The sequence below is a fragment of the Xiphias gladius genome, chromosome 11 (assembly GCF_016859285.1).
Source record: "Xiphias gladius isolate SHS-SW01 ecotype Sanya breed wild chromosome 11, ASM1685928v1, whole genome shotgun sequence".
NCBI classification, from domain to species: Eukaryota; Metazoa; Chordata; class Actinopteri; order Istiophoriformes; family Xiphiidae; genus Xiphias; species Xiphias gladius.
This window is the reverse complement of record NC_053410.1, coordinates 615,323-631,341: the sequence shown is the minus strand read 5'-3', so window position 1 is coordinate 631,341 and position 16,019 is coordinate 615,323. Positions and strand designations below refer to the sequence as shown.

General features: G+C 44.1%; 1 protein-coding gene across 1 annotated transcript; it reads left to right on the top strand.

Annotated features, from left to right (window-relative positions):
• Positions 1–14,351, top strand: LOC120796178 (adipocyte plasma membrane associated protein). The gene is made up of 9 exons (XM_040138634.1): positions 1–281; positions 2,057–2,173; positions 3,590–3,705; positions 4,961–5,053; positions 7,806–7,922; positions 8,332–8,506; positions 9,113–9,247; positions 11,574–11,766; positions 12,491–14,351. The coding sequence occupies exons 1-9, from the start codon at positions 190–192 to the stop codon at positions 12,698–12,700; spliced, it is 1,248 nt and encodes a 415-aa protein (XP_039994568.1). The 5' UTR covers positions 1–189; the 3' UTR covers positions 12,701–14,351.
• Positions 14,352–16,019: the final 1,668 nt, after the last annotated feature.

Here is a 16,019-nt window from a genome sequence, read left to right as displayed (position 1 = left end):
GGGGCCTTTATTTTGAAGCGGACCGGAAACGCGCTTGTTGTGAACACCCTCGATAGGATGGTCCGCGGTCTCCGGGTTTCCTCCCTCTCTACCCGGTCTAGACCTCAACACGGCGGCCCGTTCCAGCTCCAGGCCAGCTGCTGAACCCAACCGATCCGAGCCGGTCCAGGTTAACCGTCCGAGTCCAGCATGAACGAGTCGGAGGGGCTCCGGTTCCGCCGGCTGCACAGACCGCAGGTCATCACCGACGAGCTGCCGGAGCACCGACACAAGGGATCCGGGTAAGAAACGGACCCGGGACCGCTCTTAGACCCACGTCCCGGGCTGGACACGAAAACAAAAGCAACCGTTTTTATCACCGTCAATGTACCGGTACGTGCGCACTGCGCCGTTTGTTTCCGACTGATTGATTATTGATCAGATTATCCGCAGCTGTCTCTCCCGGATGCATTGATCACTGTGAGCTGGTTAGAAACTGCGCGGATCCAGGTTTTAGTTACAGTTGAGGTCTTTGATCGCCGGAGCTCAGCAGCCGTCGGCCTCCTGATTAATCGATCAGAGGCCGATTGGTTTCGGAGTCACTAATGATCGATACAAGAGAAGTGAAAATTCACCTGGTGGACAGATTCAAGTTCAACCTGCGCCTTCATACACCTGATCATAGACACTTGAAGGGACACAGTCCTCCTCCTCTAGTCCTGGTTAGTCCTCCTCTGGTCCTCTAGTCCTGGTTAGTCCTCCTCTGGTCCTCTAGTCCTGGTTAGTCCTCCTCTGGTCCTTTAGTCCTTTACTCCTGGTTAGTCCACCTCTGGTCCTTTAGTCCTCCTCTAGTCCTTTAGTCCTGGTTAGTCCTCCTCTGGTCCTTTAGTCCTCCTCTAGTCCTTTAGTCCTGGTTAGTCCTCCTCTAGTCCTTTAGTCCTGGTTAGTCCTCCTCTGGTCCTTTAGTCCTTTAGTTCTGGTTAGTCGTCCTCTAGTCCTCCTCCTAGTCATTTAGTCCTCCTCTAGTCCTCCTCTAGTCCTTTAGTCCTGGTTAGTCCTCCCCTGGTCCCTTAGTCCTTTAGGCCTGGTTAGTCCTCCTCTGGTCCTTTAGTCCTCCTCTAGTCCTTTAGTCCTGGTTAGTCCTCCTCTAGTCCTTTAGTCCTGGTTAGTCCTCCTCTGGCCCTTTAGTCCTTTAGTCCTGGTAAGTCCTCCTGTATTCATTTAGTCCTTTAGTTCTGGTTAGTCGTCCTCTAGTCCTCCTCCTAGTCATTTAGTCCTCCTCTAGTCCTCCTCTAGTCCTTTAGTCCTGGTTAGTCCTACTCCTAGTCATTTAGTCCTCCTCTAGTCCTTGTTAGTCCTCCTCTAGTCATTTAGCCCTGGTAAGTCCTCCTCTAGTCCTGGTTAGTCCTCCTCTAGTCCTTTAGTCCTCCTCTAGTCATTTCGACCTGGTTAGTCCTCCTCTAGTCCTGGTTAGTCCTCCTCTAGTCCTCTAGCCCTGGTTAGTCCTCCTCTAGTCCTGGTTAGTCCTCCTCTAGTCCTCTAGCCCTGGTTAGTCCTCCTCTAGTCCTGGTTAGTCCTCCTCTAGTCCTCCTCTAGTCCTGGTTAGTCCTCCTCTAGTCCTCCATTCCTCCTCCAGTGTTTGTGGACTAAAGGTCAGGATGTCTCCCCTTGTGCTGCTCAGGTTTCTGGTTTCTCAGCCACTTTCCGGAACGCCGTTGATCCATGGCCGGATCAACCCTTTAACCGAGACCTTCAGATTACGACGGTTTCCAGGTTCAGACTCGTAGCAGGTAGGAGGCGTTTATTTGGAGCCTCAGCGAGTCGACCTGCGGAAACTCAGCGGCCGCTCTGACAATCGATGAATCCCGTCAGTTATTTTGCCAGATATTCTCTGGCTCCACTTTTTCACCTTTTTTGTGACGTTCGATTGATTAAACGATCGATCGGTCGATCGATCGAGAAAACAACGGTCAGACTAATGGACAACGACGGCCCCGCGTGTCGTTTAGCAGCTCGCCGTTAAAATGTCCTCTGGCGTGTTGACTCGCCCTCTGTACCGTCTCTGTCCGTCTCTCAGCACCTACAGCGGGAAGGTGTTTCAGGTGACTCTGCTCTCTCTGGGCGGCTTCCTGCTTCTTCCTCTTCTGGTCGTCGTCCTCATCCTGGAGTCTCCAATCCAGCCCGAGGTCTTCAGGTGAGTCCAGCAGAAATTCTTATTAAATACTAAATATTATTAAACTATTCTTCCAAGCGGTGGCAGTTCTCGGCTGCAGAGAGACGCAAAACGAAAGGAGAGACCGCTCTCTTTCAGTCCGGGGTCTTGCGGTTGTGTAGGAGGGCGGGGGCCCGTTGTCTCATTATCCGTCCATGGATCCCTCAAATCTGGATCTTTAGTTTCTTTCCGGTGAGGCTGTAATCGTACCCACTGCTTCGACCGAAAATTAATTCATGTTTATCATTACTGAGTTTGATATTAGTTTCCTGATAATCATAATCAACCCAGAATACTTCCTCCACCTGAACCCAGAGTGGTTCCTGGTTCCCTTCTGCACCTCCCGCACAAACTATACCTCTGTGTCAATGGACGACATCTCTGTCATGGTTTGCTTCTTTTACACAACTTCCACATTCTGCCAAAAAAGTTTATCCTGACACACAAACGGAGATATGAAACCGTCTGGACACCCTCATTTTACAGTGAAACAAAAAAAAAAACCCTCAATTTTATCAGGTAGTTTAGTCCTGAAAATCAAATTTTTAACTTGTTGCAGGACTTTTGTAGAAATAAGAGCCAGTATCTGGAAGTAAGAGAATAAACCTGACCACTCAACTGCAGGCGGAAAAATGATGAAATGAGTAGATTTTTTGTTGAAAGCAGCTGAAATCAGTTCACTCCACTGACAGAGGTTTTCATTGGTTTGACTAGAACTCTAACTTGTACCACGGAGTGTTGGGGGCCATGTTGTGAAAAAAAAAAATTTAGAATTTGAGGATACATTAGTAATATTTCAAGAAAAATGTAAGACATTTTCAAAGATTAATTCAGAATACTCTGAGATTTATTTCTTTAAAAATGTAAAAAATTTAAAAAGTCTCACATTTTTGAGAAACATTCAAAAAAAGTCATATTATTCTGTAAATTAAATGCTAATATTTTAAGGAAAAAAAAGTAATATTTCGTGGATAAAGTTGGAAAATGTCTGAGCAGAATCGTAATATCTTGACAAGTGAATGAAGTTACAATATTCAGAAGGAAAAAAGTAATATTTTTAGAACCTGTAAAATTTTGAGAAGAAGGTTGGAATATATTAAAACGTTGGCATATTGTAAGAATAAAGTGGCACCATTTCTAGAAAAAAGTAATATTTTAAATAAAAAGCTATTTTCAGTTTTTCAGTTTTCAGTTCTGAAAAATAAAAAATGCTAATTTGAGGAAAAGTTGTACATTTTCTAGAAACGTGTTTTAATATTTGCAGAATAAAGTTGTGATGACGATCTAATACTCTGCTGTAAAAACGCCTTTAAAATTTCCGTATTTTTAAAACTTCCACGTTAACCTGTCCTTTTGGGTTCCTTTACTGCCCCCTGCTGGTTGTTTTGTGTGCCGCAGTCTGAAGGAGCCTCCGCTGATGAAGGGCTGCTGGGAGCCGAACCTGAAGCTCAGACAGGCTCAGAGACTCTTTGAAGATCAGATCATCGGACCAGAGTCCATCGCCAACATCGGAGGTCAGCTTGTTTGTTACTTTGTCGCCGAGGAAACTGTCAAACACAGATCAGTTACATCAGCTTGACGTCCGACATGTGCCAACACAAAAATGTCAAGGGAGATTTGGGAGATTTCCTCAGTTTGGGTTCAGCTGCAGCCACTGAAGCAGACATCAGACATCCCTCCAGTCTGGGACACTCTGACCATATCGTGAACTGGGTTGTGCAGAGTTTAAAGTCCAGTGTCCAGACTCACATCTCAGTCCTGTAACCTTTCAGACCCCGATCTTGTCTAGTTTTCCTCTGATGTAAAAACCAGCAACTTCAATTAGAGGTTTTAAACCTGGAGGAACAACCAACTTTATCGGAGTTCCTCAAGAGTCGATCGGTGGACCGCTGCTTTTTAACTTTTAATTTTGGTATTTTTCTGTTTCACTTTGTATTTTCTTTAGTACGTGCTGCCGCTGCCGTATGCACGTTAGTGTACAACAGCACATTCGGTTGTCTTGTATTTAAAGGTTCTTTATAAATGAGATCGCTTCGCCTGTTTTCCTCAGCCAACGGCGTCGAGTGAGTATAAACTATAAACTCACAATGAAAAGAGAATTTTGATTTTTCTAATCTGGTTCTAATCTATGGCTTCATACAGAACCAGGCCTGTTTAAAAATTTATGTCAAAAAACTATTAAAATATGTTTAAAAAAAATAAAAATAAATAAAAATATAAAAAAAATTAAAAATGATTAATCGATTAGTCGATCGACAGACAATTTATCAGCAACTATTTAGGTAATTGTTTTAATTGATTGATCGGTTAAGTCAATTCGGTTGGTCAAAACATTTCATGAATTCAACATTGACTCTGGGACCATGTGACAGGCATTTTGCACTATTTTCTGATGTTTTAGAGACCAAACGATTAACCGATTAATCAGGAAAACGGCCTGCAGATGAATCAATAACGAACTAGTTGCTGATTGAGCTTAAACTGCACAGAAACGCTGTTGGATTTCGATTTCAGCGTCACCAGGTGTGAAGGTTTCCCACCTGCGACGAGGATGATGACGACGCATCTTCACACTGCAACATTTAGACAACAACACTGACTGATGGCTGCACTTGATATGTAAAACTCAGTTAGGTGAAAAAAAACACCTGAGAGAAAGAAAGAAAGAAAGAAAACAGTAAAAATCTGCAAACATGTTGAAATCTGTTCAGTGAGGAGGAGCATGAGAAAGACCGAGAGCTGACAGATGTTTGTCTCCTCTGTCTGCAGATGTTTTGTTCTCTGGAACAGCTGACGGGAAAATCGTGAAGCTGGTCGGTCGAAGAATCCACACGGTGACGAGACTCGGGAAACTGCCCTGTGGTGAGAAAAACTGACGTTTGGTTTGGTTCAGAAGTTTAGTTTAGTTTAAGATTCAGTTCAGTTAAACTTTACTTGACTAAACCTCAACTTTAACATTTTAAAGTTTAGTTTAGTTTAACAGAAGCGAGTTTATTAGCACAGCGCCTGTCAACAAGGAAATTCACTGTGATTTAGTTTCATTTAAACTCGTTTCATTTAAACTCAAGTGTAGTTCAAAGCTTTGATTTTGTTTAGTTTAATCATTTTTTTGTTTAAGGCTGAGTTTGTTTTATTTCAAGGATTGGTTTAGTCTAAAGATTTAGTTGAGTTTAAGGTTTTGCTTAGATCAGTTTAAAGTTTAGTTTAAGACTTTAATTTAAAACTTTAAGAAAAATGTTATTCTTTAAAACCTAACCAACAAAATTCATTAAACTAAGCTAAACCGTACTAAACGTTTAAATTTCACGTTCAGTCTAAGTTAAATGTGACTGGATTAAAAAGGGCTGCCTGCTGTTGAGCAAGGCATTAACCTTTAACCTGCTCACATTTGGAAACACTGTGAGGTTTTTCTCCGTTTGCTCTGGTTGCTTCACTCTGGAGTTTTAAACTTTCACCGGACGTTTCTCAACCGCCGAGTGAGGAAACTCAGAAAAACCAGTGGGACTGAGGCGGCGACGTGTTCAGACCTTCTCTGTTTCAACATTAAACACACACGAACTCGGCTGAGATGAAGTACGACACGTGGCTTCAAGCAAACACAGCTGACCACAAACAGTCTGAGAGAGTTTCAGCCTGTGACCCCAAAGGTTTTATTTTCTTTAATCTCAGTTGCCAAACAAACTGTATTTATACTAAAACATGTATCTTTCACAAGAGAAGACCCAGTGTGCTTTAACATTTATATAAAAACAGAAAACGTGAAACGATAAAGCAGGAGTTTTATTGTGAAACAGGAAGTCTGAGCGGAGAGTGGATTTACTGGTTTTTACTGATGTTTCAGTTGGATGAAACTGGGGAGGAAGTTTTGTTTAGACACACCGTGCAGTCGGACTCGCTGAGCGTTAAAATCCACTTACTGTGGTGGTTCTCCGAACAGGAAACTCACTGATGATGGGCAGATGTGGGTTTGTGACACATTTAACTGGTCCTGCTTTCTGATCTGAGTCTGAGTCAAAAACGAAGGTGGAGCGACAAAACAATTACAGCTAATGTTCATTCACGTAGAATTAGAGATGCCGTGGAAGCTTGTTATTGCCAGAAAAATAAAAGAATAAGCGAAGCAGAAATAAATACAGTGACGTTCGGTGATCGGGGTCCAAGCAGACTGGGAGCATTTGGATGCTTGTTCCTTGTCTGTTCATGAAATATGGTTTTCACGATTGCCAGCTGAAATAACGAGACGCAGTCGGCCCAAGAACTGGAACCTTTGGCGTTAAGAGCAGGTGAAGTAGAGTTGGGGCAGGTTTGAACCGCCAGCTAAAGGTCTGAGCTGTTCCAGAAGAAAACTTCCACCGCACGTTATGACCCCAACTTCCCCCACTCAAGCTACTGATCTGTCAAGGCTCCAAGCAATGGACACACATCTTTTTGATTTTAAGCCGTTCGCTTTAAGACGACGTTCCTGAAACTTTGCAGTCGTGCTCGTACGATCTTTATGATCACACGTGCAAACTTTGGTAATGACTGATTATTTCTTTTCAGAGAAGTAGCTGGTTTACTCAGTTCGGCAATGCTGTTGTGATGTGTTTTCTTATTTGTTTAAGATGGATTGATGTATCAACTTTTCTTGAGCACCTCCTGATTAGCTCTTGATTAGCTCCCGATTAGCTCTTGATTAGCTCTTGATTAGCTCCTGATTAGCTCCTGATTAGCTCTGGATTAATTTTTGAGTAGCTCCTGATTAGCTCCTGATTAGCTCTTGATTAACTCTTGATTAACTCTTGAGCAGCTCTTGATTAGCTCCTGATTAGCTCTGGATTAGCTCTTGAGTAGCTCCTGATTAGCTCTTGATTAGCTCCCGATTAGCTCTTGAGCAGTTCTTGAGCAGCTCTTGATTAGCTCTTGATTAGCTCCCGATTAGCTCTTGATTAGCTAATTATTAGCTCTTGAGCAGTTCTTGAGCAGCTCTTGATAAGCTCCCGATTAACTCTTGTTTCACTCTTGAGAAAGTAAATGATTAGCTCTTGAGCAGCTCTTGATTAGCTCTTGAGCAGCTCTTGATTAGCTCTTGATAAGCTCTTGATTAGCTAATGATTAGCTCTTGAGCAGCTCTTGATTAGCTCTGGATTAACTCTTGAGTAGCTCCTGATTAGCTCTTGATTAACTCTTGAGCAGCTCTTGATTAGCTCTTGAGCAGCTCTTGATTAGCTCCCGATTAGCTCTTGAGCAGCTCTTGAGTAGCTCTTGAGATTAGCTCTTGATTAGCTCCCGATTAGCTCTTGAGCAGCTCTTGATTAGCTCTTGATTAGCTCCCGATTAGCTCTTGAGTAGCTCTTGAGTAGCTCCTGATTAGCTCTTGATTAGCTCCCGATTAGCCACGGTCTTGTTCCAGCAGTTCTGTCAAAGCTCTGAACTGCGCTTCAGACAAAACTCTTCACGCATGAAAAAACCCGTGTTGTTACGTTCGAATCATAGGTTTGCCTGAAATCATTCATTTGACAGCTCAGTTTTGAAAAACGATACGATGGCGTCGTTCGGATTATCGCCCAGCGCTAAGTAGAGAACGCTCTAATTCATTCCCAGGACTTTCTTTTTTGTGTCCCGCGTCCCGCAGGCTCCAGAGAGGAGGAGTCCAGCTGTGGGAGACCGTTGGGGATCAGAGTGGGACCCAACGGGACTCTGTTTGTAGCTGATGCGTACCTGGGCCTGTTCGAGGTCAACCCCACCACAGGTCAGTGAGCGTATCACTTCTTTCAAATCTTCATATTTTGCAACCATCACATTTGTCTGTAAAGAGATTGAAATTGTTACCTTTAGTTTTGTTCAGCTATTTATTATTTATTCCGTTCCGTCTTCTTCGTGTGCTCGCGTACTGATAAAAACAGATTGGGATTTTACTGTACATTCATACGTTTCATTCAGAACGTTTTCAGACTCCTTCACTTTTCTTCACTCTACAGCCTGATGCTGAAATCGTTTAAATTCATTTTCCCCTCATCAGTCTGCCGTCGCTTCCCCACGATCTCCTTGTTATCGGTTTCGATTGGTCGTCGGTTGTTCGGCTCGTCCTAGTACAGTCTGAACTCCGCCTTCTCTGAGTCTCTGTGTTTTGTTTTTGGGGGTTTTTTGTGTCTCCGCAGGTGAGGCGACCAGGTTGGTGTCGGGCGGTCAGGTGGTCGCCGGCAGGAAGCTGTCGTTCATTAACGACGTGGCGGTGACGCAGGACGGGAAGAAGGTGTACTTCACCGACTCCAGCAGCAGGTGGCGGCGCAGAGATTACCTGCACCTCATCATGGAGGCCACCGCCGACGGACGGTAATAAAGGCCGTGAATTCTCAGACAGTGAGATGTGAAACAGGCTCGGGATAGAGACGCTTCCCACCTGTTCACCTGTTGTCGTGATAAATTCAGGATAACATCCACTGCCACAGCCTCATATGGAAGATTTATAACCGTGTTAAAATCCCACACGGAACTTTAATGAAAGACGGTTCGCATTTATTTCCTTTCTAGAAAATGCCTTTAAATGTTTCCCTTTATTATTCTGCTCACTCTTGTGTCTTTATGGGGAAAGAGAGTCGTGTTTCATAAAAATGAAAAGTAAAGTGATCGTAACATGTGAAGGGTCATTTTATGAGACGTGCTTTCAGTTCAATCACGTTCTAACAACTGTTCAAATTGATCGGTGGGTTAATAGATCATATTGAAACTTGTTATGTTATCTTTTTAAAGAGACATTCTAAATCCTCCACAAGATTAATTTCATGAGTAGAACAATGGAGGATAAGACACTTTCTCTTTTAATACAAATATTGTTCCTGTTATGAAACTTAACCCTTCCTGCTGATGTTTCACATTAAAAGCTTCCCAGTAGATCACCTTTTTGTAGTGACAGATTTTTGCCGTGGTTTGTTCTCTCAGAGTGTTGGAGTACGACACGGAGACCAGGGAGCTGACGGTGGTGATGGAAAACCTTCGATTCCCAAACGGGATCCAGCTGCTGCCAGATGAGGAGTCGGTGCTGGTGGCAGAGACCACCATGGCCCGGATACGCAGGTGACGCACCTGACTCGCCTGCACCTGACAGACCAAGTTTGATGAAGATGTTTTCTTCTCTTAAATTCTGAGTTTCCAGAGTTTCAGGTTTGTCTCTGTAAACCAGGTGCCGTATAAACAGTACACTCAACAAAAAAAAAGGTTATGGTCGCCATTAAAATGTGTATTTTTGTGTACGTATGAACGCAGTGATCAATCTAAACTAGAAACCAGTGAGATATCGGTGAGAAAAGATCTGTGCGTGTAGTTTCTTGGATATAATCAGGTTTTTGGAGTCACCTGGTTTTGTTTTTGCACGTTGACATAAAACTGACCAAGCTTCCCGGAGTAGTCGGATGGAAACCTGTGGCCTGTAAACGCCCGATCCGGGTTTCTGATCTTTCATGTGGATCTTTCCTGACGACTTGTCCTCAGCTCCAGTTACATAGTAGATAGTAAAGCTGCTACACAAAATAAAATAAAATAAAATAAAATATAAAGTTCTACCATAAAGTGCTTAACAAAATAAAATGAAATAAAAAGTTCCATCAACAAAAGTAACATATAATAAAATGAGATGAAGCTCTACCATAAAGTACTTTGCAAATAAAATTAAAAGAAACAAAGTTGCAAAATAAAATGCTTCACAAACCCAAATTATATTAGATACAATGAAATAAAATTTAAAAACTGAAAAGTTTTAACATGAAGCTACACAAACTTCAATAAAATAGATATAAGAATAAATAAATAAATAAGTTTGTTTTTTTTCAATTACAACATTGTGTTCTACACAAATGAAACGAAACTAAAAAATAAAAATTTAAAGTTCCATTCACAAATAAAAATAGAATAAATACAATCAAATAAAATGGAATAAAATTTTTAAAAAGCTCCAACATGAAGCGCTTTGAAAACTAAACTGAAAATAAATAAAAATAAAAGTTCCTTGTAAAGTGCTTCACAAAATACAAAGATAAAATGAAGTTAACAGTAAAAAATAAATAGAATTCGCCTTAAATTCGACCTGAGAAACACAAATCCAGATCAGAACTTTACTCTTCGGAACGTTACTGGATTTATCAGGTTAGATTTTAGATCATTTATCAAGTAAAAACAAAAATAACGACTCCACACCTGAAAGACCGGAGCGAACATGTCGTCTCTGTGTATCGCACATGATCAACGTTACATAACCCTCTCTGGGATGGAGGAGGACGTTGGCGCTCTTTGTTGCCACGGAAACAAGCTGGCCTCGTTTTACCGCATGAAGGGAGAGAGAGAGGGTGTGTGTGTGTGTGTCTGTGTGTGTGTGTGTGTGTGTGTGTGTCAGGTCAGCAGTTGTAGTGGGAGGTGTTGGTTTATTTTCATCCTTCCTGCTGTGATGGAAACACTCTGAGCTCAAATCGTTTCTCTGCTGAACTCGATGTCAAATCTCAACATTATATAAATACAACTTTACATAGACTTTATTTTGTACCTATAAGCACCGATAGACATTTAACGACAGGTTTAGAGTAGATTTCAAGGACAGATCCGAGGACGTGTAAGTGGTTATTAGAGGGGCAGTGTGTAAAAATAAGAACTGTTGAATTCATGCTCCAAACCAATAGGGGCTGAGGTGAATGGTCACAAATGTAGAACTGAATGTATGTGTTTACATAGAGGCCCTCGGTCAAAGGTCGTCAGAGGAGGCCTCGCAGGTCGAATAGGAGGAAAAGCTTTGGACGTTAAACCGTAGGTTAGCGACGTTTTTCAGGGAAACAACGGCCCCTATTTAAGGCGAGGGAGCAGCAGCATCAGTAGCCGGGCTCGAGGAAAGATGGAGGAATGTGGCCGAGAGAGGACGACTGCAACACGTACGTAGGTAGGACGAAGACGTAGTAGCTGTGAGTAGGTTTATAAACCCACTCACAGCTACTACGTCTTCGTCCCTCGTGTTGGACTGAGGGCAGATTGGATGCTGCCGTGACTCACTGTCGCCTCTTCAGGTACAAAGCGGTACTACGAGGCGGGGCTAGCTGGTTAGCATGCTAACTTCAGTAGATATCCCGCAGACGTCACCGACACAATGTCCAACTGTGTTGTCTTCACAATCTGTTGATGATCTTAGTTGATTTTTGAATGTTTTAAACCGTTTCACCAAACCGTGATTTAACATCTACAATGCGACAAAATCCTGCGCGGCGCAGTGCGATACGATACGACGTGCCATGTGACGTGGTCCGACAAATCAAATTCATCTTCCCTGCGGAAAAATCCTAAACCAGTAGGAGCACAGACTGTAGCTGCTGCTCCAGGCAGTCGGGGCCTCTACAAACCATCCGTCTTTCTTTTTCTGTACCAGAGTCCACGTGGCCGGTCTAAACAAAGGTGGGATGGACACGTTCATGGACAACCTGCCCGGTTTTCCTGACAACATCCGTCCAAGTTCGACTGGCGGTTATTGGGTGGCCATGTCTGCGGTGCGGCCGAACCCCGGCTTTTCCATGCTGGACTTCCTGTCCCAGAGACCCTGGATCAAGAAACTCATCTTTAAGGTAAAAAAAACAACACAGAGAGCAGGTCCAGGCTTCCTGAAACATCTCAGAGGTGAAACCAGATGTGATAATGTTGTCCAAGTAGGGACAGTGATGAACCGCCGGGTGTCCACGTAGAGACGACCGACTCCCAGGTGTTCAAGTAAGGATGATAACCCACTCCCGGGCGTTGGCGTAGAGACAACAGAGACGATAAATGCTCCCAGGTGTCCACATTTCCACGATAACCAGCTCTCAAGGTGTCCATGTATGGACAATACAAGACTGACAGGTGTTTATTTAGAGACGATAACAGCTGATGTCTCAGCCGTCCACAATAACTCTCCCTGCAGAGACAGTAATGAACTCGTCGTCTCCTCTCGTGAATGTCTCGAGTGTTGACGAAACATGTCCCCAGATGGAGCTCTGACCCGTGAACGTCCTGGAAGTTTTCCAGGAATATTGCAGAATGTATTTTCACCCAGTTTTTACACAAGAGTCCGGACTGTGCTGTGACACTCACTCATCTGGTTTTTGTCCGTTTCCTCCCTCCTTTTTTGTATCCCTCTTCCCTCCTTGGTCTTCCCTCCTTGCCTCCTACGTCCTTCACTCTTTCTGCCTTGCCTATTACTCACTCCCTGCCTCTCTTCATCCTTCCTTTCCCCTCCACCTCTTCTGACCTTCCCGCCCCTCACCTCCTCTTTCTTTCCCTCCGTCTCCTTCTCGGTCATCGTCCCCTCTCCAGCTCTTCAGTCAGGAGGTGCTGATGAAGTTCGTCCCTCGGTACAGTTTGGTGGCGGAGCTCCACGACGGCGGCATCTGCACACGGAGCTTCCACGACCCCAACGGCCTGGTGGCGGCTTACGTCAGCGAGGCCCACGAGCACGACGGGAGCCTGTACCTGGGTTCCTTCCGCTCGCCGTACGTCGCCAAACTCGACCTGCGCGAGGCGTAAAAAAAACCGAGGGATGAGCAGACGGACATGTGAGACTTGTGTGTGTGACTGTAGGATCGGTGTGAAGTCTGAAACCAGGACAAAGCGTTTGTCTTCAACTGTCACGTTTTGATGCAGGAGCTGAATTAAAAACTTACATTCTGGTGGATCGACGTGAAATGAAACATTCATGGTCTCCAAGAGGACGCATGCGACGGAACCGCCTCGGGTTGTGTGTTTGTGTTTGTGTGTGCGAGTGGGACGGATATCAAACCTTTACCTCGTCGGTTCAGACTGAAACGTGTCCGTCAGGCACAGAAAGTCGACATCAAACGTCTGGTCAGACTGATCAGAGCTGCAACTAACAACTAATGCCAGGAAACGCTGAAGATGCTCGTTGTCTATTCTTTTTACTAACATTTACGTTGGCGAGGCCGGAACGGGCAAATGCTCAATTGAAAGTTTAAATCGATAATCTTGACCCGTTCGTCGACGGGAGAGTTCCTGATTTAAATCATCATTTCTGCCGGTTCCAGACTTCGTTTAATTCGGACAAAGTTCTTGTTCCGCTGATGGTGTTTGTTTTTTTTCTTCTGTTCAATGAAAAAAGGAATTTTTGTAGGAAAAGATTTCCACGTTTCTCAAACTAAGGAATCGAACCGAGTATCATTATGGTCTCGGTGCTGAAACTTGGGGGCCGGTATCAAAAGATTTCGACCGGCTCTCAGCCCGAGAACAGACAAGGCGGCCTGGCGCACGTGCTAACGTTACGTGTTACTTGCTGACGGAGCTGACGGTCGTTGCTGCCTCTAGCTGCCGTTTCTCACTGGAATACGTGACGTGTTTGGCCTGAGCCGACAGACGCGCGTCGAAGCGCGGACTGTGGTTAAAGAAGGAAACGATAGGAGGAGCTCTACCGGTTCCCAGTTAGCTGCTTTACTTCTAACCTGGGAAAACCACATCGTGGCCATGACTTTCCGACTTTCATCCGTTCCGTTAACTTAGTCTGACGTTTGCCTCGCTTGACTCTAAATCAGAGGAAGGTTGTTCATACATTTCTCGCTCGCCAAACGAAACCATCTCCGGGTTGTGCCGAGGTCACGTCTTGGTGATCTCAGGATCTGGAAATGACAGCTGTTGCTCACGTTCAGTTTTCAGAGCAGTTACCAGGATTTGCAGCTCAGCTGATGTTCGAGTCTGGTTCCGTTACAAACCACATCTGGTTCCTACGGGAAAACAGCTCGTTATGTTGAGATCCCATAATTAATTCGGCGTCTTTAAATCAGCAGCGTTCAGCTTCTGCTCCTGAAACGACGAGTGCGTTGTTTTGACGTTTTATCGTGTGTTGAGTTTTTCGTGCCTGAGTCGTTGAGACGAGTTGCCAAATTTAGCTTGTGTTTCTTTGCACTAAGACGTTTTTCTGGGAGCCAGGCGCAGTTTTCTGTGGGTTGAAGCTCAGAGCTGTGACTTAAAGAGCTGCTCCTGCCTCCTTCCTCCCTCCTGATCACTTTTCACGTGTATTTCTGGATTGTTCCTTCTTGGCACCTGACGACGGGCTGACCTCCTCCTGTATTTGGATCTGTCTTTGTTTGCAGTGGATGAACCTGTTCTGCAGCTTTTCAGCTTCCTTTGAATAAAACCTGAATAAAATCTGAAGTTTTCATGAACCCGAGGGTTGGAGTCCAGCTGAGATGAGTCTTATTTTGACAGTTTTGTCCATCGGTAGTAACAACATTGTTTAATGTTTGAGATTTGAAAGCGTGATGCGGCGTCGGAAATGATCCATCAGCGTGGAAAGTAAATAAACCAGTGAAACCTCATGTTGAGAAAAGGCTGAGGAGAGAAAATGACAGCGTTTCAGGTGCAGAGAGACACTAAAAACCCGTCTCACCTTTTCAGGTGATTCTTCACCGACGCTCGTGGACGTCTCGGCGTGTCCACTACAGATGGACGGTCTGATGTTCAAATTCCACCTAAAGACAAGTGTTTGGTGCTTTCATTCAATTTACACGTCCATTTGGAATATTTATTCCAAGTATTAACTGTCAATTCAAGGACCTGTTAAGGTGACTGGACAAATTCACGGAAACTTTAATAGAGCGGAACATTAAGGGTTTTTTTTAATAGGATAAAATATTTTTGAACATTAATTTCAAGTTCCCCATAATTAACAGTAGTTCTCTTTTCACCTTAATTAAATCATCATTAATGGGTAAATGAATGAAATTTCAAAATAAAGGGGCTCAGAGTCCTAACACTACTGTTGCATTGTGGTATCGATTCTGGGCCGGCTTTCGTGTTCCTGCGTCAGTTTCAAGACCTTGTGAAGTCCTAAACCCTGAAAATAATTCTTTAAAAAAGATCCTAATATATTTAAATCCACTCATTTATAGATTAAAATCACATTAAATCATTATTAATCAGTAAACATCAGGGATTCAGTTTCATAATGAACCACTGTTTTTATTGTTTTCATAATTACTGGAACTTTACGTGCAGACTTCTTGGGTGTTAAACATTCCTAAGGCACAAGAACTTTTTACATGTTGAAACTAAAGTCAGATTCTGGTCTCGTCTCAGGTTGAGGTTCTGTGCAGTTCAGTCCACCTGTCTGCCGTTCATCCTTCTGACCAGCAGGCGGCGTCATAGGCTGCGGTCTGCAGAAGAACCTGGGCGTCCTATAGGTACCTGGCTGTTTTATTCTGAGTGAGAAGATTTCATTTTACAGACGAGATGAGATGAGAGGCTGAGAGCAGCGAATCAGACAGGCGAACAGGCGAACAAGCAAACAGGCGAACATGTGGACAGGCGAACAAGCAAACAGGTTAACAGGCGGACAGGCGAACAAGCAAACAGGTAAACAGGCGAAGAGGCGAACAAGCAAACAGGCGAAGAGGCGAACAAGCAAACAGGCGAAGAGGCGAACAACCGACAGGTTAACAGGCGAACAAGCAAACAGGTAAACAGGCGAACATGTGGACAGGCGAACAAGCAAACAGGTGAACAGGCGAAAAGGCGAACAGGCGAACAACCGACAGGTTAACAGGCGAAAAGGCGAACAAGCAAACAGGCGAAAAGGCGAACAAGCAAACAGGCGAAGAGGCGAACAACCGACAGGTTAACAGGCGAACAGGTAAACAGGCGAACATGTTAACAGGCGAACATGTGGACAGGCGAACAAGCAAACAGGTTAACAGGCGAACAACCGACAGGTTAACAGGCGAAAAGGCGAACAAGCAAACAGGCGAAAAGGTGAACAAGCAAACAGGCGAAGAGGCGAACAACCGACAGGTTAACAGGCGAACAGGTAAACAGGCGAACATGTTAACAGGCGAACATG

Excerpts from the sequence above, each read along its gene's own strand:
- LOC120796178 (XM_040138634.1), top strand. The coding sequence starts at position 190 with ATGAACGAGTCGGAGGGGCTCCGGTTCCGCCGGCTGCACAGACCGCAG. Across the intron at positions 282-2,056 it reads CACCGACACAAGGGATCCGG|CACCTACAGCGGGAAGGTGT; the intron begins GTAAGAAACGGA and ends TCCGTCTCTCAG. Across the intron at positions 9,248-11,573 it reads ACCATGGCCCGGATACGCAG|AGTCCACGTGGCCGGTCTAA; the intron begins GTGACGCACCTG and ends TTTCTGTACCAG.